Raw genomic sequence first — 25,625 nt, 5'->3', positions numbered from 1 at the left:
ATTTCATTGCTTTATTAATATTCAAGCTATGTTATATATGAATGTTTTAAAGAATGAGATTCCTTATTCTCCAAAATAAAAATTTTAATTCCTGAGATGCTTTCTTTGTTTCTGCCCAATGTGCCTTCTTCTATAGAGTGGATGATACATCCTAACTCTTAAGCTTCAGACTCTCCATCCCTCCTTTTCAAAGAGCCCCTCCCATCGCCCTTCAAGCAGCTAATGGATATAAACTCATACTAGAGCATTAGTGACACCCTATTTTAGAATATAAATATAAATGGTAAGAAAAGTTCATATCATTGCATTCAGATTTTTTTTATACATTTGGGTTTTAAGGGGGTTATTTATACTTGCTCAAAAGGCTTTTAATACTAGTACACATATATATTCCAAATGCAGACAGAGTTGTATGCAAACTGGGAATACAACCATAAAAGTACCACCTTATCAGGGAACTTCCCTTGCCTCATTCCAAAGGAGCCTCCCTGCTTCCTGCCCCTTTCCCATTTTCTGACAACACTCCCAAAAATGGCACCTAGCCAAACTCAATACCCAGGGAATGGTGAGAACTGACCTCAAACAGGTCACTTTCACATCAGTAAAAAAGGGAGTCGCATTGGAGATTTCTGTGATCCCTCTATGGCCTGCGGATTAGGGCATCCAATCTAGTCTAATCCACTGCACCTCCTTGGGGAGCTGATACACACACACAGTGAACCCACGGAGTTCCCCCCCACTCCCATGCTTCAGGCCCCCACCCCTCCAAGGACAGCCAGCTTACCAAGTTACACAAAACACCCCCACACAACCCAGAAGATGAGTCAGGACTCTCCCTCCCTCAGCTGGGCAGTCTCCGGAAGCTGCTGACATCACAAAGGTGTCAACTGGCAACCTCATTGTCATGTGGCTCTCCCCTGGCTCCCCTTCACTTGCAAACGCAGGCAAGCAGGCAGGCTTCCAGCAGCAGTCTGGGAGTGAGCAGCCAGCAGAGCCACCAAGCCGGGTGGTGGGGCACTGGGCCTGGCGTTTCAACTTCTGTTCAGTTCTCCTGTAATGGAAAATTGCTTTGCACAAAGCTAGAGTGTTACAGTTCTTTCCAGCGCCCTTCCCCCGCCCCACCCCGCCCCTCGCAGCCTTCTGATCAGAGGGATAGCGCCAGCTGGAAAGTAGAAGGAGGGTAGTCGCCGCGTCTTACTATGTCCCTTGCTTCAGGCCCTGGGCCGGGGTGGTTACTCTTTTCCTTCGGAATGGTACTGGTATCGGGGTCAAAGTGTCCAAATAATTGTCAATGTCAAGACCAAGAAGTGATCTGCACAGGGATCCAGTTAACTGAATACCCCTCTGACATACCCCTGAACACCCGGAGGCTGTACCTGAATGATAACAAGATCCGTTTCTTGCCAGCGATGAATCTAGGACTCCTCAGTGACCTTGTTTACTTGGACTGCCAGAAGAACAGGATTCAGGAGGTGATGGATTATACCTTTGTCGGGGTCTTCAGACTCATCTACCTTGACCTCAGCTTCAACAATCTAACCTTCATCTCCCCATACAGTTTCTCCATGCTCAGCAACCTGCTGCAGCTGAATATCTCCAACAACCCTCATCTGTTATCACTTAACAAGTACACCTTTGCCAACACCAGCTCTTTGAGATACTTGGACCTCAGAAATACTGGCTTGCAGACCTTGGACGAAGCTGCCTTCCAAAACCTCATAACACTCCAGACCCTGTATCTGAGTGGAAACCCCTGGAAATGCAACTGTTTTTTCCTGGACTTCACCATCTACTTAATAGTGTCCCATCTGAACTATCCAGGTGAGGGCTTGATTGCGTGTGGGGATGAGGATGTCATGGCATAGGAGGAACTGGTTCCAGAAAAGGTGAAGTCAGAAGGTGGTTAGTGTGGGAGAGAAATCTGGGTAAAGCTGATTGAAAGCATTCTTATTGCGCTGCAACATCCATCCTTGGGTTGATTAGAGAGGCGATAAGGATCAATAAAAAATGTTCTAGAATAGTTATCCAAAGGGCTGAGTTCTGTTCCCACACTCAGCCCTTTCTACTCAGCTGCCCTTGGGGAAGTCTCGATTTCTCTGAGCCTCAGTTTCTTGATCCATAAAGTGGGGACAATAATATTACCAAACATACAGAGCTGTCCTTTCAATATGAAATGATATGAGTGGAAATGATAATGTACTGTAACTTCAAAGTGACAAAGTAATACAAGGACACTGAATTCCATTGGTAAATTACTTTAATCTGTTTAATTCAGTGACTGACTTTTTCCAGGATCTGAAAGTAAATTCAGTCATTACTAACCAGGAGAAAATCCAATGGTATGCTACATAGAAAGGAAGGTTCAATAGAGGTGGAAGAGGGACAGTTGAGCCACCTAGACATGAATGAGAGAGGGAGGAAAAGAGAAGGCTTTGATATCTCCTTTGTCTTCACATGCTAACATGCAAGGAAGGAGAGAACAGCATGAATGAGTGGAGAATGGGCCACCAGTGCCCACTGTGTCAAGCAGAGAGATTCCGAACTCACAGGCAGACTCTCAAGTCTTACCTGGTAGAGTTCCAAGCCAGTTGCTGCCACTCTGTCCACTGTTCCCACTGCTCTGCCATGGTCCCTGGGGCACTCTGGTGCCTCATCCCTTCTTCTTTTCAGTGACTTTACTGCCCCATTCTCATCCTTCAATTCCCCCACACCACCAATATCACTTTCACCCAGGGAAGTCAGAGCTTTGGATGAATGTGAAATAATTAGCCCCTCACAGAAAGCTTGGAGCCACTGATGTAATTAAACTCTGTCAGAACCATGTCTTCTCTGCCTTCCCTGGGTGTGTGTTTTTGAAAATAATTTCATATACCAGCTTCACAAATGTCCTGCTGAAGTTTCCACCCTTAAGTCCAAGTGGCAATATTCTAGAAAGATTCCTGGCCAAAATGACAGGCTTTAAGGGGCACTGGGGGAGAAGGAACTGGGTGATGACAGCAAGTAAAAATGTGGCTGGCTTTCTAAGTGGGTATGTCTTTAAATGTCTTCCAGGCAAGGGCTGTACTATGACGGGACAAGTGATGCAAAATTGGGGCTCCCAGGATGCAAAATTGAAGGTGGCACCAAGAGAGAGTATCTCCTTAAATTTTGTGCCTGAGGCACCTGGCCCTGCTGCCAGGTACTTCAACTCAAATTGTGTGTGTTGCTCAGTCATGTCCAACTCTGCAACCCCATGGGGTGTAGCCTGCCAACGTCCTCCATCCATGGGATTTTCCAGGCAAGAATGCTGGAGTGGGTTCCATTTCCTTCTCCAGGGGATCCTCCTGACCCCAGGGATCAAACCCAGGTTTCCTGCATTGCAAGCAGACTCTTTACCTTATAAGCCAACTTAAGTTAGAATAAATCAAAAGGAACAAACTTTGTCAGACCATTTTCTTAACGGTACTAATCATAAAAGAATACAGGAGCAGTTTCTTGGGTCGCTTGCCTTGCTTCTCCAGAGATGATGTCTTCTGCTTTTCTCAAGACTGGTGCTGTGGTGGTTTCTAGAAAGCTCTCTAAAAGAAGGTCAACATTAATCATTCTCATACATTAAATTGGTTCCCAGATGGGATTCTCCCTGTCAATGTTCATGTAACTAGCCTGTGGACCAGCATCATCTTCTCTTGCTCCCTCCCCACCATTCATACACATTTTTCTTGAGCAGAAATTGCCAATTTGCCAGGAGGACCCCCTGCTGAAAAGTGTGAAGGAGCTTGGCTTCTTCCCCAGTCCCTAAGCCTTTCACTTCACCTCCCAGGTAATCTCCCTTAATCAGAATTTTAGCTTTTAAAGTTGTATCTTCTCAGAATTTTCAGACTAACTACTTTGGACTCTTTGACTCAATTCAATGCAGGATTGAACAGGATTATAAACTGAATCTGTTTCACTACATGTTTTCAAAAACATCAGAAGCTGGTGTCTATCTCGTCAACCTCATAAGCTTCTCATGAATGAAGAGTCTGTCTTTTGAGGTAGACAAATCTTTCATCCACCGTCCAGTGGAAGTTCCCCACACAACACATACACACACACACACACGCAAACTGCAAATCTGCTCATCTCCCTCTGCTGTTTGGTTAGATCACTTCACGCAGAAATATAGTCCCACTGCCCCAATTCACTATTATTATCTCTTAAAGGTATCAGTGAGCCGCAGGCCAGGCATAGAACAATTTAGCTTTGTATCGAGTTTTGCAGCTACTGAAGTTTTTCACATATGCAGTTTCATTTTCTTTACTTTGAGTTTCATACCAGCTCTTAAATTTTGTGCCCTAAGACCATGGAAGAGGCTAGAATAGGTATTTTTCACCCTATCCTATGGTTGAGAAGATAGATTGGTTCACCCAAAGTCACACAGCTACTAAATGGCAGGAAAGTGGTTTGAACTTCCTGATTTCAAATTCAGGTCTTTTTCTATATGATGCTATCTCTTAAGTACTCAAATTATATAACTATGACCCAATAAGTCACTTTAGTTATAAATATAAGTCATGTCATAAGCATAGGGCCAAAGCACCTAAATTTTACCTTTATGCCTTGTCTACATTTGGAACTCACAAGATCACTTTCATTGGATAATAAGCCCGAGCCATCATAGATCCATTATAATATGCCTGAACTTCCTTCCCTTCCAATCTGAGGTTTCACCCCAATCTACCCAAACTCTAAAAGAATAAACCTAACTTCAGTGTTTGCTCTCCTGTGCACCTTATTCAGTCTGATTCTCCCTTCCCATGCATACACATGCACACACACATACACACAAACACATGTGCAAACACATACATACATGCACATATACAAACACAAAACTATATCTACACAAACATACATACATATATATACATACACTCTCAACCACATATTACATATGCATGACACACATACACATACAAAAATGCACAGATACACACCAACACATGAACAAACACACATACACATAAAGTTGAAAACACACAGGAGAATTCACTGAATGCTCCACTTGTCCTTTAGCCAGACCTCAACATAATGGAAGACATTTATTTTATGTGACTCTCATATGATGATTCATGTCTCTGTTAGGTGAAAGTATCTTTGCTATTTACAAACACTCTAGTTGAACTCTCAACCTTTAGCCCATCTATTACACCACATTTTCTATCAAAATGGTAATCTTTGACATGTTCTTGAATGATATCACATCTCTTCCCCATGTGCCCAAATTTCAGGATGTAGGAAAAATTTCTATGAAATAAGGTGAATAACCTGGTTGTTTATAAAGGAGAATCCAACTTAAAGATGGGTTTCATTTTAGACCCAGGGAGAATACCAAACCTTACTATTGGAGATTTTGCCTGCAGTGCAGTATTGAGGTCAGTATGACAGCAGAATTATAGTATGTAGATCATTTGAAGAGCATGGCAGTGAAGCAAGGAGCTTCCATGTTACCACTCAGCTCATCCTTCCATTCATTTAAATATTTATTATGTCCCAAACAAGTGCCCATGGAGATAACTAGCCAAGAAGCCTGGGACTATGTACAGAGACTCATCTGACTATGAGTCACCTGCACATATGTGTCGCATGGTCCAGTGGGACACCAGAACTAACCTCACTGGACAGAGCAGGACAAAGAAGGCAAGCATGGGCCTTTTGGGGTAGAACAAGCACTGGGGAAAGTCTCAGCTACAGGTGGTGAAGGACGGCCACCATGCAGGCAGGAAAGCCCAATGTTAAAAGCTCAGGTTCTGGAGTGAAACAGACCTGGATCATAATCCTAGCCCTGCCACTTAGTATCTGTAGGAGATCAGATAATTCACTTAACCTCTCTGCACTTCAATTTCCTCATCTTTCAGACAGGTCTAATAATAGACCCAACTGTCCAGGGATGAAATGAGAACATTTATGAACTTCCATTAGCATTAAGACTGGCACACCATAAACATTCAATAAATGAATGGTAGGCAGATGTAGGAAAGGCACAGGGTACAGAGAGAGTACCAAATTATCAGTCAGATGGCCAATGGGGCAAGCAGTGGACTTCAGGAAGTCTCAGTAATATTGGAGGACAGTGTGCCTTGTCCAGGAGACATGCCTATACAGATGCATGTGGGGATATAAACAGGCTATGAGAAGGTGGGCAACAGGTCTCAGGACACTCATCCCTGAGAAAATGGAATGGAGGGAATCCTGGAGGGAGTTGGATATTGGATGAATTATGAATACAGAAATTCAGGCCCTGGGGAAAAAAACATAGAATCTCAAATAAAGGCATGGTCTCAACTGGACCATGAGACTCAGGGCTGGACCAGCATCAGTAAGGGGATTTTTCCTGAGTCACTTGAGTTTAGAACTGAAGTTCTACCTTAAAGACAAGCCCACTTCCAGGGACAGGTATGGACATGCAGGCATCTTTCAAGGGATGAAGTCAAAGAGGTCAGTTCCAACCTCCAAGGGGTGGACATGGCCTTGGGAGAAAGAAGTCACCTTCATGGTGTAATTTTGTCATCTGAAGAGTACTGAATAGAACTTTTGTCCCAGGCTCTTCCCATCCACTGCCTACCATCAGGCTACCATTAGCCATTAGAGATGTATCCTTCTGGATCCCCCAAAGTGCCCCAATCTTGAAGAGGATTGTGAAAGATACATAAATTCCTGGGCAGAATAATACAAGTGCCCCTTGATGCCTTTGAACTGTGGTGCTGGAGAAGACTCCTGAAAGTCCCTTGGACAGCAAGGAGATCAAACCAGTCAATCTTAAGGGAGATCAACCCTGAACATTCACTGGAAGGACTGATGCTGAAGATGAAACTCCAGTATTTTGGTCATCTGATGTGAATAGACAATTCATTGGAAAAGTCCTTGATGCTGGGAAAGATAAAGGGCAGAAGGAAAAGAGGGTGTCAGAGGATGACATGGCTGGACGGCATTGCAGATGCAATGAACATGAACTTGGGCAAACTCCAGGAGATGGTGAAGGACAGGGAGGTCTGGCGTGTTGCAGTTCATGCAGTCGCAAAGAGTTGGACACATCTGGGCAACTGAACAACAACAAGTTTTATCAACTTTCATATCAGAGGAAAGAGTGATTTCTTAGGAAATACAATTAACTAAGATTAACTCTGAAACGGTGGGGAACCTTGAAGGAAGCCAAGATCCAGAAAAGACATGGAGTGGTCTTAAAACGAAAGACATGAGGGTAATAATGTGTTCTTCCCCTATGTCATACTGCAGCTTGCCCCCCTCAGAGGAACTGTAGAGGAGGTTGAATGTTTTATTCACCTTACTTCATCACAAGGCTACAGCTAATAGGAACATCAAAACTTTCCCTTACTGACCAGAGATTTGGTGCTGTTATCAAAAGTCTTCATCAAAGGAAACCCTCAATGATAGAATCACTAGATGCACTGGAAACTGTCCAGTTCTCAAAGAGTTCATGTATTCACTTTCCAAAGACAAAAATCATAGCAGAAGAAGTGAGTTGAAGTGCGCTTGTTCCCCCGATGCTCTGATCAATACAGTTAGATTCACAGATTTCATTTTCTTTTTGGCTCAAGCCAGCAAATAGCAAGACTAATTCCTGGCCAGAACTGTAATTTTCCAGTCATTAATGCTATTTGAAGGTGAGCATGGAAATTGAGCTCTTCCCAGGATAAAGCTCCCCAGGAGGACAGAATTGAATGCCTCTGAAGATGCTCTCAAAAACTCATGCAGCTCTAAGCTCCCGGACAGAATAAGTCTGGCTTCCTACATCCCCCTACCTTGCCTCCACACCCTCAAAGTATGGTCTAGCACTGTCCAACAAAAGCTTCGCAGCAGTAGAAATGGTCTAAATCTGTGCTGTCCAACATAGTATCCACTAGCCACATGTGGCAATTAAACTCTAGAAATAAGGTTAGTGGAACTGAGGACCAAATTTTTAATTTTATGTCATTTCAATTCATTTAAATAGCCATATTCATGACTGGTCAGGGAAGCCTTTAATATAAGATGCTTAAGCTGGAACTTTAGAATTTAGCCTCCTCTCAGGTAAGTGGCTGTAAAGCCCAGTCCAGGATGGAGATCTTCTAACATCCAAGTTAAGTGTTTCCCCCATGCCATGATATACATCACAGTCCATTCAACTCTGAAACATTTATTGTATGTTTATTATATGCTTAACATTGTATTTTGATGTTGGGGTGCTTTATCACAGGGAAAGAAGTCATAAATCCTGTCTTCAATAAGACAAATCTAGGGATACAAGAGAGGGAAAATGCAGTTGAAAGCCAGGAGTTCTGATTTCAATCATGTCAATGTATGATTTGGGTGGCAAGTCATTTTCTCTCTGAGTCTCACTTGTCTCTGAAATAAGGAAACAGGAGTAGACACTCTATAATATAGACTCCTTCTAGCTGGACCTAAATAGAAAGATAAGATGCACTTAGATGTAGGAAGAGGAGAGCAGTGGTCAGCAGACAGGGTCCCAAATGGGCAAGTACACAATGGGTTAGTGTTGAGGTGCAGGTGTTCCTAGAGATGAGTACCGTGGCCACACAGTTAGGAAATGCAACCTGTAACTTCTGCATTCTCCTACCTCCTGTCTTAAACACCTTCTACTGGCCGAGAACAATGCCTCCACCCTCCAGGGACTCAGTGCCTTGAATTTTCCTCCCACGCCTTGCCTGCTCAACCAGCAGTTCTCAAACTCTAATGAGCACAAGAAGCCCAGGCTCCATGTCCAGAGATGATGACCCAGTGAGCTGTGGGGCAGGGTCTATGAGAAGCCCTATGACAATGACCTGGGTTCTAACTCTACAGTGGCTGCTTCAACTAGAGAATAAATTGATTTGCACTGAGATGTTGGGGGCTTCCCTGATGGCTCAGATGGTAAAGAGTCTGCCTGCAATGCAGAAGACCCGGGTTCAATCCCTGGGTTGGGAAGATCCCTGGAGAAGGAAATGGCAACCCACTCCAGTATTCTTGCCTGGGAAATCCCGTGGACAGAGGAGCCTGGGGGGCTACAGTCCATGGGGTCATGAAGAGTCAGACACGACTGAGTGACTAACACACTGGCTGAGATGTTGGTGGCTAATGATGTTTTGATATGTCTCCCTCAAGGAGCATTTGCAGTGTGACCGGGAACAGAACCAGTAAGGATAGAGACAGTGGCAGGCTCCTAGTGTAGGCATGGGGTAGTTTCAGGATAGAAGGTCTGTCTGTGTCAGCCCTTAAATTAGAGTGCTTAGACAGTCCTGCTTAGTTCAGTGGTGGGGGCCACAAGTCAAAAAGAGGAGTCTAGGCAGGAGTGCCGCCAAGGCAGGGAGATAAAGGCACTTGGGGACATCTGCAGGAAGCAGATGGGCTGGGTCATACACTGCTTCAGGTCTAAGTCATTTAGAGGGCATTTTGAACAGAAAACATCTTAGTTTCCTTCTGAGGCTATTTCATCCTGTATTCCAGGCTGCTGTAATAGGATAATGGCCCCATTTCAACCTGCCAAGTACAAAGTCATCTACAACTGTGCCAAAACTTAGATTTCCAGAATGAATTCAGGTCTTCACACCCTTCCACTATTAATGCTAACCCATCTCCTCCGTCAGGGAGATTGCAATAAGACCAGACGCCAAAAACGGGAACAGCTGGGCAGCAGACATTTCCAAGGCTGTCAACTGCTCCGCTAGCACGTCTCTCCCACCTTACCCTGGCCTTGTGGTTCCCTTCTGCTGAGAGCCGGAAAAACAGCCTCCGGAGGGCAATGGAGTAGCTGAGAGGGCTGCAACTGGGTCAGTGATCCCTAAACGATCCAGAAAATTTGAGAAGGGATGGAGGTGGCAAGCTTGTTCAGTTTGGGAAGGACTTTGTGTGATTCTCATACACTCTCTAACTCAGCCCAGTTGGAATCACTGAGAGTGAGTGATCTAAAGCCCCCTCAAACTCAGAAATGCCAGATCTCTATGCATGGCCCCTCTGGTCACCCAACACCATTCAGGCCCCTGGAAGGAGGCAGTGCAAGGCCACCAAAGCAGCCAACCTCAGTTTCTTCTAGAGATGAAGAATTCCCCAACATGAAAGAAATCCAACAAAGTGTGGATGTGGCTAGAAAAGAGAAACGGGGGGTTGGCCATCTAGGGCCTTTGAATGATTTTCTAGGGAACATGCAAGGTATCCTGAGAAGTTTTGGAAGACAGGCAAGATGAATACAGAGCTAGGAGGCTCCTGTGGGTATTCAGACAAGAGAGAATGGCAGTCTACAGCAGAGGCATGAATTAAGAGGTACAGATAGGTCAGAAGAAACTGTTTAGAAGGCAGACACAACAGGACCTGGGACTGAACTAGACCTTCTCAGAGTCCCCTGTACTCCCTTTGTGACTCCGGGCACAGATCTAAGTAATTAAAAGATTTGTGTTCTTTAACATTTGTATTCCCTGATAGACAGGAAGGTCTACAAGATCAAAGAGCAGGTCTGAATCTTCAGACACAGAGAAAGTTCTCAAAAAATATTTGAGTGAAGAAAAAAATCAATGAGATGTGGAAAATAAAGGAAAGGAAAAACCAAGTATAATTCCCAAGGCTTTGGGTTGGACAACTGTGGGGGCTCCACTGAGAGAAGAAGGTAGTAAAGGGGCTCGGGCAGAAGCCAGGTCCCATCTTGAATGTGTTGAGTGGGAGCTCTTTGTGAGACAGGAGACTTTTGGATGTTTTGACCTGAAATTTAGAATAGAGAATAAAATATATGTTTGGAAATTATCAGCTCACTGGTGATCGTGAAAACCAAAAAGGATGTTTAGAATGAGAGGATCACAGGGTAAGGACAGAAGATTTGGGGAATGCCAACATATCAACTTCCAGACGTTCAAGCTGGTTTTAGAAAAGGCAGAGGAACCAGAGATCAAATTGCCAATATCCGCTGGATCATCGAAAAAGCAAGAGAGTTCCAGAAATACATCTATTTCTGCTTTATTGACTATGTCAAAGCCTTTGACTGTGTGGATCACAATAAACTGTGGAAAATTCTGAAAGAGATGGGAATACCAGACCATCTGACCTGTCTCTTGAGAAACCTGTATGCAGGTCAGGAAGCAACAGTTAGAATTGGACATGGAACAACAGACTGGTTCCAAGTAAGAAAAGGAGTATGTCAAGGCTGTATATTGTCACCCTGCTTATTTAACTTATATGCAGAGTACATCCTGAGAAACGCTGGGCTGGAAGAAACACAAGCTGGAATCAAGATTGCCGGGAGAAATATCAATAACCTCAGATACACGGATGACACCACCTTTATGGCAGAAAGTGAAGAAGAACTAAAGAGCCTCTTGATGAAAGTGAAAAAGGAGAGTGAAAAAGTTGGCTTAAAGCTCAACGTTCAGAAAACTAAGATCATGGCATCTGGTCCCATCACTTCATGGGAAATAGATGGGGAAAGAGTGGAAACAGTGTCAGACTTTATTTTTTGGGGCTCCAGAATCACTGCTGATGGTGATTGCAGCCATGAAATTAAAAGACGCTTACTCCTTGGAAGGAAGGTTATGGCCAACCTAGATAGCATATTGAAAAGCAGAGACATTACTTTGCCAACAAAAGTCCGTCTAGTCAAGGCTATGGTTTTTTCAGTGGTCATGTATGGATGTGAGAGTTGGATGGTGAAGAAAGCTGAGCGCCGCAGAATTGATGCTTTTGAACTGTGGTGTTGGAGAAGACTGTTGAGAGTCCCTTGGACTGCAAGGAGATCCAATCAATCCATCCTAAAAGAGATCAATCCTGGGTGTTCATTGGAAGGTCTGATGAACTAAAGCTGAAACTCCAATACTTTGGCCACCTCATGTGAAGGGTTGACTCATTGGAAAAGACCCTGATGCTGGGAAGGATTGGGGGCAAGAGGAGAAGGGGACGACAGAGGATGAGATGGTTGGATGGCATCACTGACTCGATGGACATGGGTTTGGGTGGACTCCGGGAGTTGGTGATGGACAGGGAGGCCTGGTGTGCTGCAATTCATGGGGTCACAAAGAGTCGGACATGACTGAGCGACTGAACTGAACTGAACTGAACATATCAAAGGATAAATTAAGAAGTGCAGAAAACTGAATAAAGTGAGGGGATCGGCAAAGGAAATATGACACAGAGTGGTGTGGGCTTTCTAAACAAAGGGAAGAGCAAGTGCAAAGACCCTAGGGTGGAATAAGTTCGATGTAGTAGAAGGTGAGTATGGCTGAAGAAGAGTGAAGCCAAGGTAAGAGATGAGGTTAAAAATCAAAGGCCAGATCATATAGGACCTGGAGGTCATGGAGAGGCTTTTGATTTTATTCCAAATGTGACAGGAAGTTATGAAAGGGTTTTAAGTGGAGAAGTGACACAATCTATGATTTACAGCTGCCTCCCACTGCTAGATGGAGAGATGGGAAAGCGGGGACCTGAGTTAAGAGGCTGTCTCAGTTTTCAGGCAAGGGAGAACAGTGGCTTGGCTCCAGGTAATGGTCCAGAGAAGGTAAGAACCGGGGTATATTGTGAAGGTTGGACCAACAGGACTGGCTAATGGCTTGAATTATGGGATGTGAGAGAGGCAGCAAGAAGGACTCCCAAGTCTCTGCCTGGGCGACTAGTGAATAGTATTGCCCTTCCACCACTGAGCTTTTCTAAATTGCCTCTTATCCATCAGGATAATAACTGTCCACTATCTGAATTTTTCCAAGAAGATGGGTAGTTATTCACAAGGTCCAGCTCTAGGCCAAACTGAGAGCAAACTAGGGTTTACAAATTAGCTTCCCAGAACTGCCTAGTACCATCCCCCAGGTCTGATATGCAGTTGGCTCCTCTCCCCCCATCAAAACCTGCTACAGAAAGTCAGTAGCAGGGGTTCCCCAGGGGAGAGATTAAGTCTTTGGCTTCTTTCCCAGAGGACTTTATACTTTAAGCCTTATTTTATCAGTGAAGTGAAGCTCCTGCTGACAGAATTCTGGGCACTGAGAAGCACATGAGAAGTGTTATGAAGAAAAGGGGTCTTTCTACCTGTAAACTTTGCTCATCTACAACCGCTTATACAAAAGACCAGTCCTATAGTCTAAGCAACTTTAAAGCACAGGAATAATCAGGTTGAACTTGCTGGACTTCAAGGTTTGTTCCTGTAATGTCCTAGTGGTCTATGAATCAGGCTTAAACTTTACCAAAATATGAACTCTTCATGCAAGGGAAAAAATTGTTATAAGAACTGTACTGCCCAAGCCCAAATCATCCAAAGCCAAGGATGCTTTAGACCAGGAGTCAGCACACACTTTCTACCTATGGCTGATTCTTGTTGATGTTTGACAGAAAACAACAAAATTCTGTAAAGCAATTATCCTTCAATTAAAAAATCAAAAAAAAAAGGACAAATAAATATTTTAAGCTTTGTGGGTCTTTGTTGTGACTACTCACTCTGTCTCTGTAGCATGAAAGCAGCCACTGAAAATACATGAATGAATGGTCATGGCTGTGTTCCAATAAAACTTTATTTATCAATACAAAAACATGCCACAGGATGGATTTGGCCCACAGATTGTAGTTTGCTGAAGCCTGGCTCATGCCATCAAGGGAAGACATCTGGGTGATGAGAGAAAGGAGCTCTGGGGAGGCAAAAGTAGGAGCCAATGTCAGGACTAGAAATACTCAGAGGACCATGCATGAGGGTCTAAGAAGGGGCCTTGTTGGCCAGTTGGCTTTGGTTGTGCTGGGCTGCCATATGGTGCAATCCAGGTTCCCCTCTAGGGAGTCTTCTCTGAGCCATTTATAGTATGCTACTGCTGCTGCTGCTGCTGCTGCTGCTGCTGCTGCTTAGTCACTTCAGTCATGTCCAACTCTGTGCAGCCCTATGGACTGCCACCTGCTAGGCTCCTCTGTCCATGGATTCTCCAGGCAAGAGTATTAGAATGGGTTACCACACCCTCTTCCCGGGGATCTTCCAGACTCAGGGATCAAACCCAGGTCTCCTGCATTGCAGGCAGATTCTTTACTGCTGAGCCACCAGGGAAGCCCCACTCATAGTACAGCAGAATATAATAGTGTTCCCTTCAAATTCCATCAGAAACAAGTCCTGCACAGCAAAGCCAAAAACATGAGTTTTAAAGAACTGCTGTATGAGAATCCAATTGAGCTATTTCAAATCCTTAAAGATGATGCTGTTAAAGTGTTGCACTCAATATGCCAGCAAATTTGGGAAACTCAGCAGTGGCCACAGGACTAGAAAAGGTCAGTTTTTATTCCAATCCCAAAGAAAGGCAATGCCAAAGAATACTCATACTACTGCATAATTGCACTCATTTCACATGCTAGCAAAGTAATTCTCAAAATTCTCCAAGCTAGCCTTCAACAGTATGTGAACTGAGAAATTCCAGATGTTCAAGCTGGATTTAGAAAAGGCAGAGGAACCAGAGATCAAATTGCCAACATCTGTTGGATCATAGAAAAAGCAAGAGAATTCCAGAAAAACATCTACTTGTGCTTCATTAACTATGCTAAAGCCATTGACTGTGTGGATCACAACAAACTGTGGAAAATTCTGAAAGAGATGCGAATACCAGGCCATCTTACCTGCCTCCTGAGAAATCTGTATGCAGGTTAAGAAGCAACAGTTAGAACTGGACATGGAACAATGGACTGGTTCCAAATTGGGAGGGGAGTACGTCAAGGCTGTATATTGTCACCTTGCTTATTTAACTTACATGCAGAGTACATCATGCAAAATGCTGGCCTGGATGAAGTACAAGCTGAAATCAAGATTGCAGGGAGAAATATCAATAGCCTCAGATATGTAGATGACATCACCCTTATGGCAGAAAGTGAAGAAGAACTAGAGAGCCCCCTGATGAAAGTGAAAGAGGAAAGTGAAAAAGCCAGCTTAAAACTCAACTTTGAAAAAAAAGAAGATCATGGCATCTGGTCCCATGACTTCATGGCATATAAATGGGTAAACAATGGAAACAGTGACAGATTTTATTTTCTTGGGCTCCAAAATCACTGGGATGGTGATTGCAGCTATGAAATTAAAAGATGCTTGCTTCTTGTAAGAAAAGCTATGACAAACTTAGTGTATTAAAAAGCAGAGGCATTACTTTACAGGCAAAGGTCTGTATAGTCAAAGTGATGGTTTCTCCAGTATGGATGGATGTATGGATGTGAGAGTTAGACCAAAAGGAAAGCTGAGTGCTGAAGAATTGATGCTTTTGAATTGTGGTGTTGAAGAAGACTCTTGAGAGTCCCTTGGACTGCAAGGAGATCAAACCAGTCAATCCTAAGGGAAATCAGTCCTGAATATTCACCAGAAGGACTGATGCTAAAGTTGAAGCTCCAGTACTTTGGCTGTCTGATACAAAGAACTGATTCATTGGAAAAGACCCTGATATTGGGAAAAATTGAAGGCAGGAAAAGAAGGGGATGACAGAGAGGATGAGATGGTTGGATAGCATCTTGAGTTGATGGACATGAGTGTGAGCAAGCTCCAGGAGTTGGTGATGGACAGGGCAGCCTGGCATGCTGCAGTCCATGGGGTCGCAAAGAGTCAGACACAACTGAGCAACTGAACTGAACTGTATGAGATTAGGCCAATAATCCACACATTTTCTCCTGTATGCATTCAACAGATATTTATCAAGGCTCTATTGTGTGCTGGCACTAAGGATATACAGGTGAACAAGTAGGGTGTCTGCTCTCAAACAATTCTCAAGCAGTGATTAGAACAATAACTATCTTTTGATATCGTGCTTGCAGCCCTTGTATCTTCACCCCCATCTCCATCTGCACTTACCCTCATTTCCTTCTCCACTCTCAGAAGACAGTTCAAGGCTTACCCTTCATTTTTTCCTGGAGACCATCTGTTCCTGCCTCCTCCAAGACTTCACATCCCTTAGCTCGCTGAATTCTCCCTAAACTCTCACAAAGTAAGCAGGGATTGGTATTAGCCTAGTGTAGAATAGTTCAAGATGGTAAGAGGTTAGCTGGCCCATCTACGGCCTTCTATCACCCCAAGTTCTCTTTACTCCCACTAAGCCTTATGTCAATAACATTGCCCCCAAGGGACATTAATAACAAAAAATATTTAATCCACTCAACAAACATACTTTGAGCTATGATGTGTGTTAAGCAGTACTCTAGATGTTGCGGACATAATAGTGAACACAAATCCATGTCTTCATGGAGTTCATAATCTAGCAGACAGAAGCAGACAGATGTATACATAGTAAATCTACTTCCTCGATAAATACATAATTCAGCTGGACAAAAAAAAAAAACAAACAAACAAGAAAAAGACAAAGTACTGAACATCTAACGATATTCAGGCAAGCTAGGGCCTAATAAGGAGAAATGGGGGAACTGGGCCTTTCTCTAAGTCCCAGGTGGAAATTTTACCACAAAGCGCTTAGGCTGATAGAACCTGGCATTTGTTCTCCAAGGGGCCGTTGCTGTGTAACTGAAGTCTGCAAAGTGCATCCTCTCCCATTACATGACAGTCACCTGGAGGCTGGCCTCATCCACTTAGCCCAGGCAGTTCCTGAGCAAGACTGTCCAGGGAACTCAAAGCATCCTGCTCATCTGGAAAGCCAAGCAGACTGCAGAACTGTGGTCACTTTTGTGGATTAAGAAAAAGAGCAGCTCCTCATAAAACCACCAGGTTCAAGCTGGTTTTCTGAAGGAAGGCTTCCTCAGTTCCTATGCTACTAGGTGTGGTTCTGGGTCCCTGAAACCTTTCCCTTCATGCATTGATTTTGGCAGATAGGTTTTCCACTTGTGAGCAATGTGCCACATGAGGAACTAAATAGCAATAGGTTTATGTTTCCTTAGGAACCATATGCAGGGAGAATTTAAACATTAATGATACCTGTAATTGTACCTAGGCACTTTAACTGGGGCAAATACTCTGCACCTGTGAAGTGGAGCTGAGGACGGGATAATATGGGGCTTAGTCACCTGTTTGTAATGTGAATGAAAGCCCTGGGATTGTGCAGTGCACAACATACACAACAGTGCCTTTTCTCAGAGGCAAGGAGATCAAGAAAGCCAGAGAAGGAGTAATTGATGAACAATTTATTCATTCTGTAGCCTGGGAATAATGAAAACTACTTAGTGGGGTGCTTCCTTGGTGTCTCAAAAGGTAAAGAATCTGCCTGCAATGTGTGAGACCCAAGTTTGATCCCTGGATTGGGAAGATCCCCTGGAGAAGGGAATGGCAACCCATTCCAGTATTCTTGCCTGGAGAATTTCATGGACAGAGGAGCCTGGGAGGGTACAATCCATAAAGTCGCAAAAAGTCAGACACGACAGAGTGACTAACACACACATTCAGTGGGGTGCTCAAGAGTAGAGTTCAATTTCATGAAGCACCTTATATGATGCCTAGAACATATAAGACACTCCAAGATGAGCAGATAGGTCCATAAACTCTAAAGTCATCATACTAGACTAGGAGAAGAATGCATGGCTAACAAGCTAAAGAAGAGTGAACCAATAAGGACCTATTGTATAGCATATGGAACTTACCCTGATGTTATCTAACAGCATAAATGGGAGGAGAGTTTGGGGGTGAATGGATACATGTATATGGATGGCTGAGTCCCTTTGCTGTCCACCTGAAACTATCACAGTGTTGTTAATCGGCTACACCCCAATACAAAATAAAAAATTTTTTAAAAAGAGAGAGAGATGAAATAATAGAGGGCTAGGATCATTTAAAAAGTGGGAGAAATGAAAAACAAATAGTTAATCCAAATATATCAGTCTAACATTAAATGTTAATGAGCTGATTAAAATACAGTTTACTAGATTGAATGAAGAACAAAGCCCAGCTGCATTCTGCTTACTAAATGTACCTTAAATATAGGAACATAGAAAGACTAAAAGTAAAAGGGTGGGAAAAGATATGCAATACAAACACTAACCAAAAGAGAAGGGTAAATCTACCAGAAAGAGGTAATAGTTATATACGTATTTAAGAACATTGCTTCCAAATATGTAAACAAAACTTGACACAACTATTTGGAGAAGGAGACAAGTGCACAACCATAACTGGTGATTTTAACATACTTCCCAGTAACCAGCAGACAACAAATAAGCTAATAGTAACTGAGACAATAAATAAACTTAATAAAAAGTCAAGAAAGATAAAAAGTCAATAAAGACATAGACAATCTGTATAAAAGCACACTAGATGGCATACACAGAACAACGTATTCAACAAAGACAATCCATTTTTTCAGTGCACATGCAAAAATTACTAAAATTGACTCTATTATAAAGAAAATTGTTAATAAACTTCAAAGGACTGAAATCAGAAAGAGTATGCCTCTGACTACAGTAGAATTGAACTAGAATTGAATAATGAAAGCCGTACTAGAAAATCCCCAAATATTAAAAATCAAGTAATTCAAGGAATATTAGCTCTTATTAACAAGAATGATAATGATCAAACATGGATTATGCCTTCAAGAGCTAAAAGTCGTCTTGTAAGAGAGAAAAGATGCTTTCTGCAGGACTTTCCTAGTGATCCAGTGGTTAAGACTTCACTTGCAGGGGTTGTAGTTTTGGTCCCTGGTCAGGGAGCTAAGACCCCACATCCCTGTGGCCAAAAATCCAAAACATGAAACAGAAGCAATACTGTGACAAATTCAATAAAGACTTTAAAAATGGTCACATTAAAAAAATCTTTTTAAAAAATATACTTTTTCAAATTTTCTTTTTTTTTTTTTTTTGATGCTTTGCTTTTCTAGCAAATAACCACCAAGTAAGATAGAACATGATAGGTGCAGTAAGAATGATACTAGGAAATGCAACAGATGAGTTCAGAGTGGAAACAATCACAACATATCCTCTGGACTATGAGGATGAAGTGGCTGGGGAAAGGTTCCTGGGAGTAGATGCACTTACATTAGACCTTGAAGGACAGGAAGGACTTGATGATGCAAAAAATTGGAGGAAGAGATATTTGATGCAAAAAGAGCAGTGTAACAAATCTAGCTGTAGGTAAGGAGGAGATGTAATCAAGGAGCAGAGAGAGTTATTTGACTAGAATAAAGGGTGAGTAACTGGGAGAACTGAGAAGTAAGGTGGGAATGGTAGAACAGGGCAATGCTCAGGGCTCTGAACACCAGGAGGTCTGGATGTTATCCTGAGCCCCACAGGGGAATCAGACAGGGGTTTGAAGCCAGAGTGCGACTGGCAAGAGCCAAGCTTGCAGAAGGGGAATCTGGCAGGAGTGTGTGCAGTGGTCCAGAGCTGGGGAACTGGCAATGGTGGAGACACACCTGCTGGGAGGTGAGGAGCGCTCACACCTTGGCGGTGACAGGCAATGAAGAGGGGAGAGAGAATGCAGCGGGAGAAAAACCCTCCCCACAGAACCACCCACATCCCTCACTTAAAAGCAGCCTAACAATGCATTAAAATCACTGCCTAATTGCTCCTTTCAAGGTAATGCTCCAAAATGGGGAAATAACACATTTAATGTTTAGTCTCATATCTGCCGCCCAAGCCCTGATTTGAAAGCCTAATCTTTTTAAAAATAGAATGAGGTAAACCTCTCTGCCCCCACCACTGGGCATGCTCCAGATCCTCAGAGTCCCATGCTCTCCTTTCTCATATACATCTTTCTTTGTATATTCCCACGTGGTGTCTCTGGCAGCTTGGGCAGGTGATCTAAGCCCTGTCTTGCTAGAATTCCTGAAGATTGCAGGAGTCTTCCCTCACCTCACCAGCCTCCACTTGGGCCTCCTGGAAAAGCCCCAGAGGTCCTTGAAGCAGGCTGACTAGAGAGAGGTCTTGAGACCTAATTGCATTCCTGGCCCTTTACAGCACCCTGAGATGGAAGCCCAAGGCCCCATTCCCTCTCCAGTTGGCTTGGATCACAGAGCCTCTGTCTCACACTCGTTCTGTAGAGGGGCTTCTTCCTCTCCTTTCCTCTGTAATCTTTGCAAACAGTCGATGTGGCAGCCCCATGCTGGCTTCCTCCTCCTGTGACTAAAACCTCAACCAAGAGCGAGTCCTCAGTAGCATTACAAACATCAGGCCATCTTCCTGAAAGTGACCAACAAGTTCACTGTAGGTGCACTGACCAAGAACCAGGGTGCAGGCAACAGTGTCCAGTTTGGAGACAACTTAATGGTCAGCCTGGACAGCTCGTTCCAGTCACCCAGAGCCAGCTGCCTCCCAGTAAGCTCACCTCTGTATTCCTTTCCCTATTTCTTCTGCTTCTAGCTCCAGTCCAAACTGATTTCCCTCATTTCCTTGGTCACCAAGGAAAGCAGTGCCTTTACATAGCCTGGGCTTCCCTTGTGGCTCAGCTGGTAAAGAATCTGCCTGCAATGAGGGAGACCTGGGTTTGATCTGTGGGTTGGGAAGATCCCCTGGAGAAGAGAAAGGCTACCCACCCCAGTATTCTAGCCTGGAGAATTCCATGGACTGTATAGTCCATGCGGTCCCAAAGAGTTGGACACAACTAAGCAATTTTCACTACTACCACTACATAGCCCGGAGCTCCTAACCTGTTGTAGGGGAAGCTTCTCCCTGCATTAGTCTCTCTCTGTGACTCCCACTTCTGCAAAACAAACTCAGATGGCTCAGTCAAGGTTTTCTGTCTCCTGTCTCCTGCTGAGATCCTGTAGTTTATCCAGAACCTTCAGGTTAGGAAACCTTTCTGAGTCTCAGTTTCCTGATGTGAAAAACAAGGATGAAAATGTGTGTCAACATTCTTGTAAAAATTAAATGATATAGCATTTGCATATCACTTAGCATGTAGACAGAACTTGGTAAATATCAGCTGCTACTATGATTCTGATCATAATTGTCTTAAGCCCTAATCTCAACCCTAAATGGAAACTCATTTATCTAATGCTTGCTGGATATTTTCACCTGGACACTGCACACAGGCACCTCAGCATCAACATGGCAGAGTATGTGGAGCTAGAAAAATGTAGCGCTGACGACAGAGCTCTGAGCAGTCTGTGCAACTCTTGTATTCAGCGTACTGTGTGCACTGTTGTGTACAATAGCTTACCTGCTCACCTGTACCAATTAAATCCTCTTTATTACCCTGAGAATAGATGTTATTCTTTATCAGTTCAGTTCAGTTGCTCAGTCGTGTCTGACTTTTTGTGACCCCATGGACTACAGCACGCCAGCCTTCCCTGTTCATTACCAACTCCCGGAGCTTACTCAAATTCATGTCCACTGAGTAGGTGATGCCATCCAACCATCTCATTCCCTGTTGTCCCCTTCTCCTCCTGCCTTCAATCTTTCCCAGCATAAGGGTCTTTTCTAATAAGTCAGTTCTTCACATCAGGTGGCCAAAGTATTGGTGTTTCAGCTTTAGCATCAGTCCTTCCAATGAATATTCAGGACTGATTTCCTTTAGGATTGACTGGTTGGATCTCCTTGCAGTCCAAGGGAATCTTCAAGAGTCTTCTCCAACACCATAGTTCAAAAGCATCAATTCTTTGGCTCTCAGCTTTCTTTACAGTCCAACTCTCACATCCATACATGACTACTGGAAAAACCATAGCTTTGACTAGATGGACCTTTGTAGGCAAAGTAATGTTTCTGCTTTTCAATGTGCTGTCTAGGTTGGTCATAACTTTTCTTCCAAGGGCAAGTGTCTTTTAATTTCATGGATACAGTTATTCTTTATAGGATGAGGCAATGGGATTCAAAGACGGAATCAGACATCCTGCTGAAGTTTCCAAAATTAGTTAGTGACAGTGGATTTGAATTCTAGTCTGTCTGGCTCCATGACCCACTTTGCCTTCTATTATATCCTGAAGTCCACAATGCTTGGTGTGGGGAGGTGCTCAGAGAAGGAGCCAGGCAGCTGAGTCAGCCGCTAAAAAGGACTGAGACTCATGTAGATCATGAGTGATGCCACAACATCACAGAAGCAGAACTGCTTCCCATATTGGCTGCCTCTTTCCCCTGAGCTCCTCCCTGATTTCTCCAGGTTGAAGGTGTAGAGAACACACAATAGACATTTCCAGAGAATCCTTTCCCTCCTAAGTAAGTGGGGTGTGATGACCTCGGGTGGCCTTAGTGATCCCTGACTGGGCTCAGGCTCAGGAGAAGGGAAAGGGACAAGGTGGAGGAGAACGTGGGGGTAAGGTGAGGAAGGGGAGCACGAGATGCCAAGCACTGTTGGAGCTCTGTGGAGTGTCAACACTCCGTGACCGTATTGCTTAAGTTTCCAAACTCGCAGCTCCTGCTGTGGTCTCTCATTCCTTGAAGAGCCTTAAAAAGCAAAGGTCATTTTCAGGAGGTAATGTGAATGCAGCTAGAAGTGAAGTTGCTCAGTCATGTCTGACTCTTTGCAATCCCATGGACTGTAGCCTACCAGGCTCCTCCGTCCATGGAATTTTCCAGGCAAGAGTACTGGAATGGGTTGAGTGAATGCAGCTAAGCCTGGGACAAAAAGCAGTCCAGGTGCAGTCTCAAACCTTACTCTGCCCAGAGATCACCAGGAGATCTTGTTAAGAAGCAGATTCTGATTCAAGAGGCCTGGGCGTGCTGCCTGAGATTCCACGTTTCTAACGGGGTCCCCGTGATGCCGGTACCACTGGCCCCCAGACCATGCTTTGAGTAGCCGGCATCCAGACCATCACTCCAGGTCCCCGTTGGCCTCACAACCCTAGGAGTTCTGTTTCAGCACTCTGCCTGCCATGTGTTTCCTCTTAGATGAACAAAATGCCACTTGCGTGGAGCCCACAGAGCTGGCAGGATGGCCCATCACGAAGGTGGGGAACCCGCTCCGGTACATGTGCATCACGAACCTAGATCTCCAAGACTACATCTTCCTGCTGCTCATCAGCTTCTGCATCTTCTCCGCGGGCACCGTGGCCGCCTGGCTGACCGGCGTGTGTGCCGTGCTCTACCAGAACGCCTGCCGCAAGTCGAGCGAGGACGAGGTGGAGGATGAGGAGGCGGAGAACGAGGACGAGCAGAGGGCGGGAGTCAGCAGGCGGATTTTCCATAGCAGGCTGGACTCGGGCCATGATGGGTTCCCTCAGCTGATTTAGTTGCAGAGGCCGATGCTGCTGTCTGCCACAACTTTCCCAGGCTCCCGCCTTCGGTCTTGCCCTCCGCTTCCCACTCCTCAGAGCTGTCCTAGAGATGAAAGCCTACTATTATGATAAAATACTATTATGGTAAAATAAATAAAATGTTTGGCAGTCATTTCACAGGTTGGTCTTCTTCTGCTCAACCAACCCAAGCACGATTTCTCAAGCTCAGAGGTGTGGGGTAGAACAAAGTCTAGTGAAGCTGTTGTAGGCATCTAAATGTTGAAGAAGCCCACCCTAAAAATGGGCCATATTGTGTTTGATGAGCACCTACTCTGTCCCTAAATTAAGTGCTGGGGGGAGGGATCTGAGAAATATAAGATTTAAAAGATTTGTCCTGGAAGAGCAACAAGTTGGTTCAGGGGAGTAGTCAACATTAATGTGAATCAAATAGAGAAAAACATAAGACAAAATGACAAGAACTAACAGGAATGGAATATGTCTATGGGCTATGTTCACACTTCACCTTGTAATATCACAACAGTCCTAGTTAACAGTGACACTAGTTTACCCAAATGGTCAGCAACACAGCCTCCCAAAGTCCACATTTTTTCTTTTAAGAAAAGCTGCCTTTCCAAGAAATGTTTAGCAGCATTACCAAAGGTTCATAGTGTCAGCCTTGTCACAATGAAGGAGAGAGGCACAGAGGCAGCCATCACTTTTAAGGTCTTACCATGTGCCTAGCATCATGACACATCTAATGGGCTTAATCTTCATAACAACTCAGTCAGTTGGTCATTGTTACCTCATTTTCATGATGCTCAGAGAGGCTAAGTAACCAGCTCAAGACCGCATAGATGACAAGAAACAGAACAATTGCTGAACCCCAGACTGCCTGACCCAAAAGCCCATGCTCTGTGCACTGTGACCTCCTGTCCCTGATGAAGCAAAAAAACAGCCAAGTATGCACCCACCTGGTCCTGCTTTGGGGGCTGCTTAGAAGAAGGGAAAGAGCAGAAGTCAGGGATGGCTCAACCCAAAGACTCATTCTTTCCCTTTCTCCCTTCCCAGATCGAATTAAGACTCAGATCAAAACCCCACCCATGGAGCTACCTGTCCCTAAGCTCCCAACAAGACTTGCCTTTACCTCTACACTTACTCTGCAAATTCATGTGATTCCCTTGAATTTGCTTGGCGCCATGCCCCCCAAATTGTTGTCGCTGTTCAGTTTCTAAGTTGTGTCTGACTCTTTGCGACCCCATGAACTGAAGCATACAAGGCTTCCCTGTCCTTCACTATCTCCCTGAGTTTGCTCAAACTCATGTCCATTGCATCAATGATGCCATCCAACCATCTCATCCTCTGTCACTTCCTTTTCCTCCTGCCCTCAATCTTTCCCAGCATCAGGGTCTTTTCCAATGAGTTGTCTCTTCGCATCACGTGGCCAAAGTATTGGAACTTCAGCTTCGGCATCCATTCTTCCAATGAACATTCAAATAGGATTCCTAGTTTATGTCCTCCCCCCATGTGAACTTGAGCTTCCTACTTCTGACCTTGAGAACAGAGGCTGCCTGTTATTCCCCATGGAGACAGCAAGTAGGGTGGTGCCTTACACAAAGTGGGGGCTCATTAAATGTTTATTTTTGCATTCTGTTTAAATCCCGGCCCACCAATCATTCCTACTCTATTATCCTGATTGTGAGGTGTAGCCGTGGGCAACTTGTTCAACTCCTCTAACCCTCAGTTTCTTCATCTGTAAATGGCATTCATTATAGTGCTTACATCATAGAGGGATGTGGTGAGAATAAAATGAATATCAATTATAATAATACATCCTAGAATAATTATACACTTACAGAGAAGTTACAAAAATAGTACAGAGAGTTGTCATAAACCCCTCACCCAGTTTCTCCTAAAGTTCTCTCACACTACAGTTGTCTCACAGTATATTCATCAGAACTATGAAACCGACATTAGTTAGGTTAGTTCAGTTGCTCAGTTGTGTCCTACTCTTTGCAACCCCATGGACTACAGCACACCAGGCTTCCCTGTCCATCACCAACTCCTGGAGTTTGCTCAAACTCATGTTCATCGAGTCAGTGATGCCATCCAATCATCTCATCCTGTCGTTCCCATCTCCTCCCGCCCTTTTCCAAGTATCAGGGTCTTTTCCAGTGAGTCAGTTCTTCGCATCAGGTGGCCAATGTATTGGAGCTTCAGCATCAGTCCTTCCAATGAATATTCAGGACTGATTTCCTTTAGGATGGACTGGTTGGATCTCCTTGCAGTCCAAGGGACTCTCGAGAGTCTTCTCCAACGCCACAATTCAAAAGCATCAATTCTTTGGCATTCAGCTTTCTTTATAGTCCAACTCTCATATCCATACATGACTACTGGAAAAATCATAGCTTTGACTAGATGGACTTTTGTCATCAAAGTAATGTCTCTGCTTTTTAATATGCTGTCTAAATTGGTCATAGCTTTTCTTCCAAGGAGCAAGTGTCTTTTAATTTCATGGCTGCAGTCACCATCTGCAGTGATTTTGGAGCCCAAGAAAATAAAGTCTCTCACTGTTTCCGTTGTTTTCCCATCTATTTGCCATGAAGTGCTGGGACCAGATGC

The 25,625-nt window shown here is 44.1% G+C and overlaps 1 protein-coding gene across 2 annotated transcripts; it reads left to right on the top strand.

Moving 5' to 3' along the window:
• Positions 1-923: 923 nt before the first annotated feature.
• On the top strand, positions 924-23,178 carry LRRC52 (leucine rich repeat containing 52). 2 transcript variants are annotated; one of them, XM_081491348.1, is made up of 2 exons: positions 924-1,821; positions 22,681-23,178. In XM_081491348.1, the coding sequence occupies exons 1-2, from the start codon at positions 1,200-1,202 to the stop codon at positions 23,019-23,021; spliced, it is 963 nt and encodes a 320-aa protein (XP_081347474.1). In that variant the 5' UTR covers positions 924-1,199; the 3' UTR covers positions 23,022-23,178. The 2 variants fall into 2 exon arrangements, with proteins under 2 accessions (XP_081347474.1, XP_081347475.1); XM_081491349.1 differs by lacking the exon at positions 22,681-23,178 and adding an exon at positions 3,052-3,417.
• Positions 23,179-25,625: the final 2,447 nt, after the last annotated feature.

This window comes from Giraffa tippelskirchi, chromosome 5 (assembly GCF_054371585.1).
Source record: "Giraffa tippelskirchi isolate mGirTip1 chromosome 5, T2T-mGirTip1v1.2.pri, whole genome shotgun sequence".
Taxonomy (NCBI): domain Eukaryota; kingdom Metazoa; phylum Chordata; class Mammalia; order Artiodactyla; family Giraffidae; genus Giraffa; species Giraffa tippelskirchi.
Note: the sequence above shows the minus strand (reverse complement) of the source record. Positions and strands in the feature narration are given on the sequence as shown.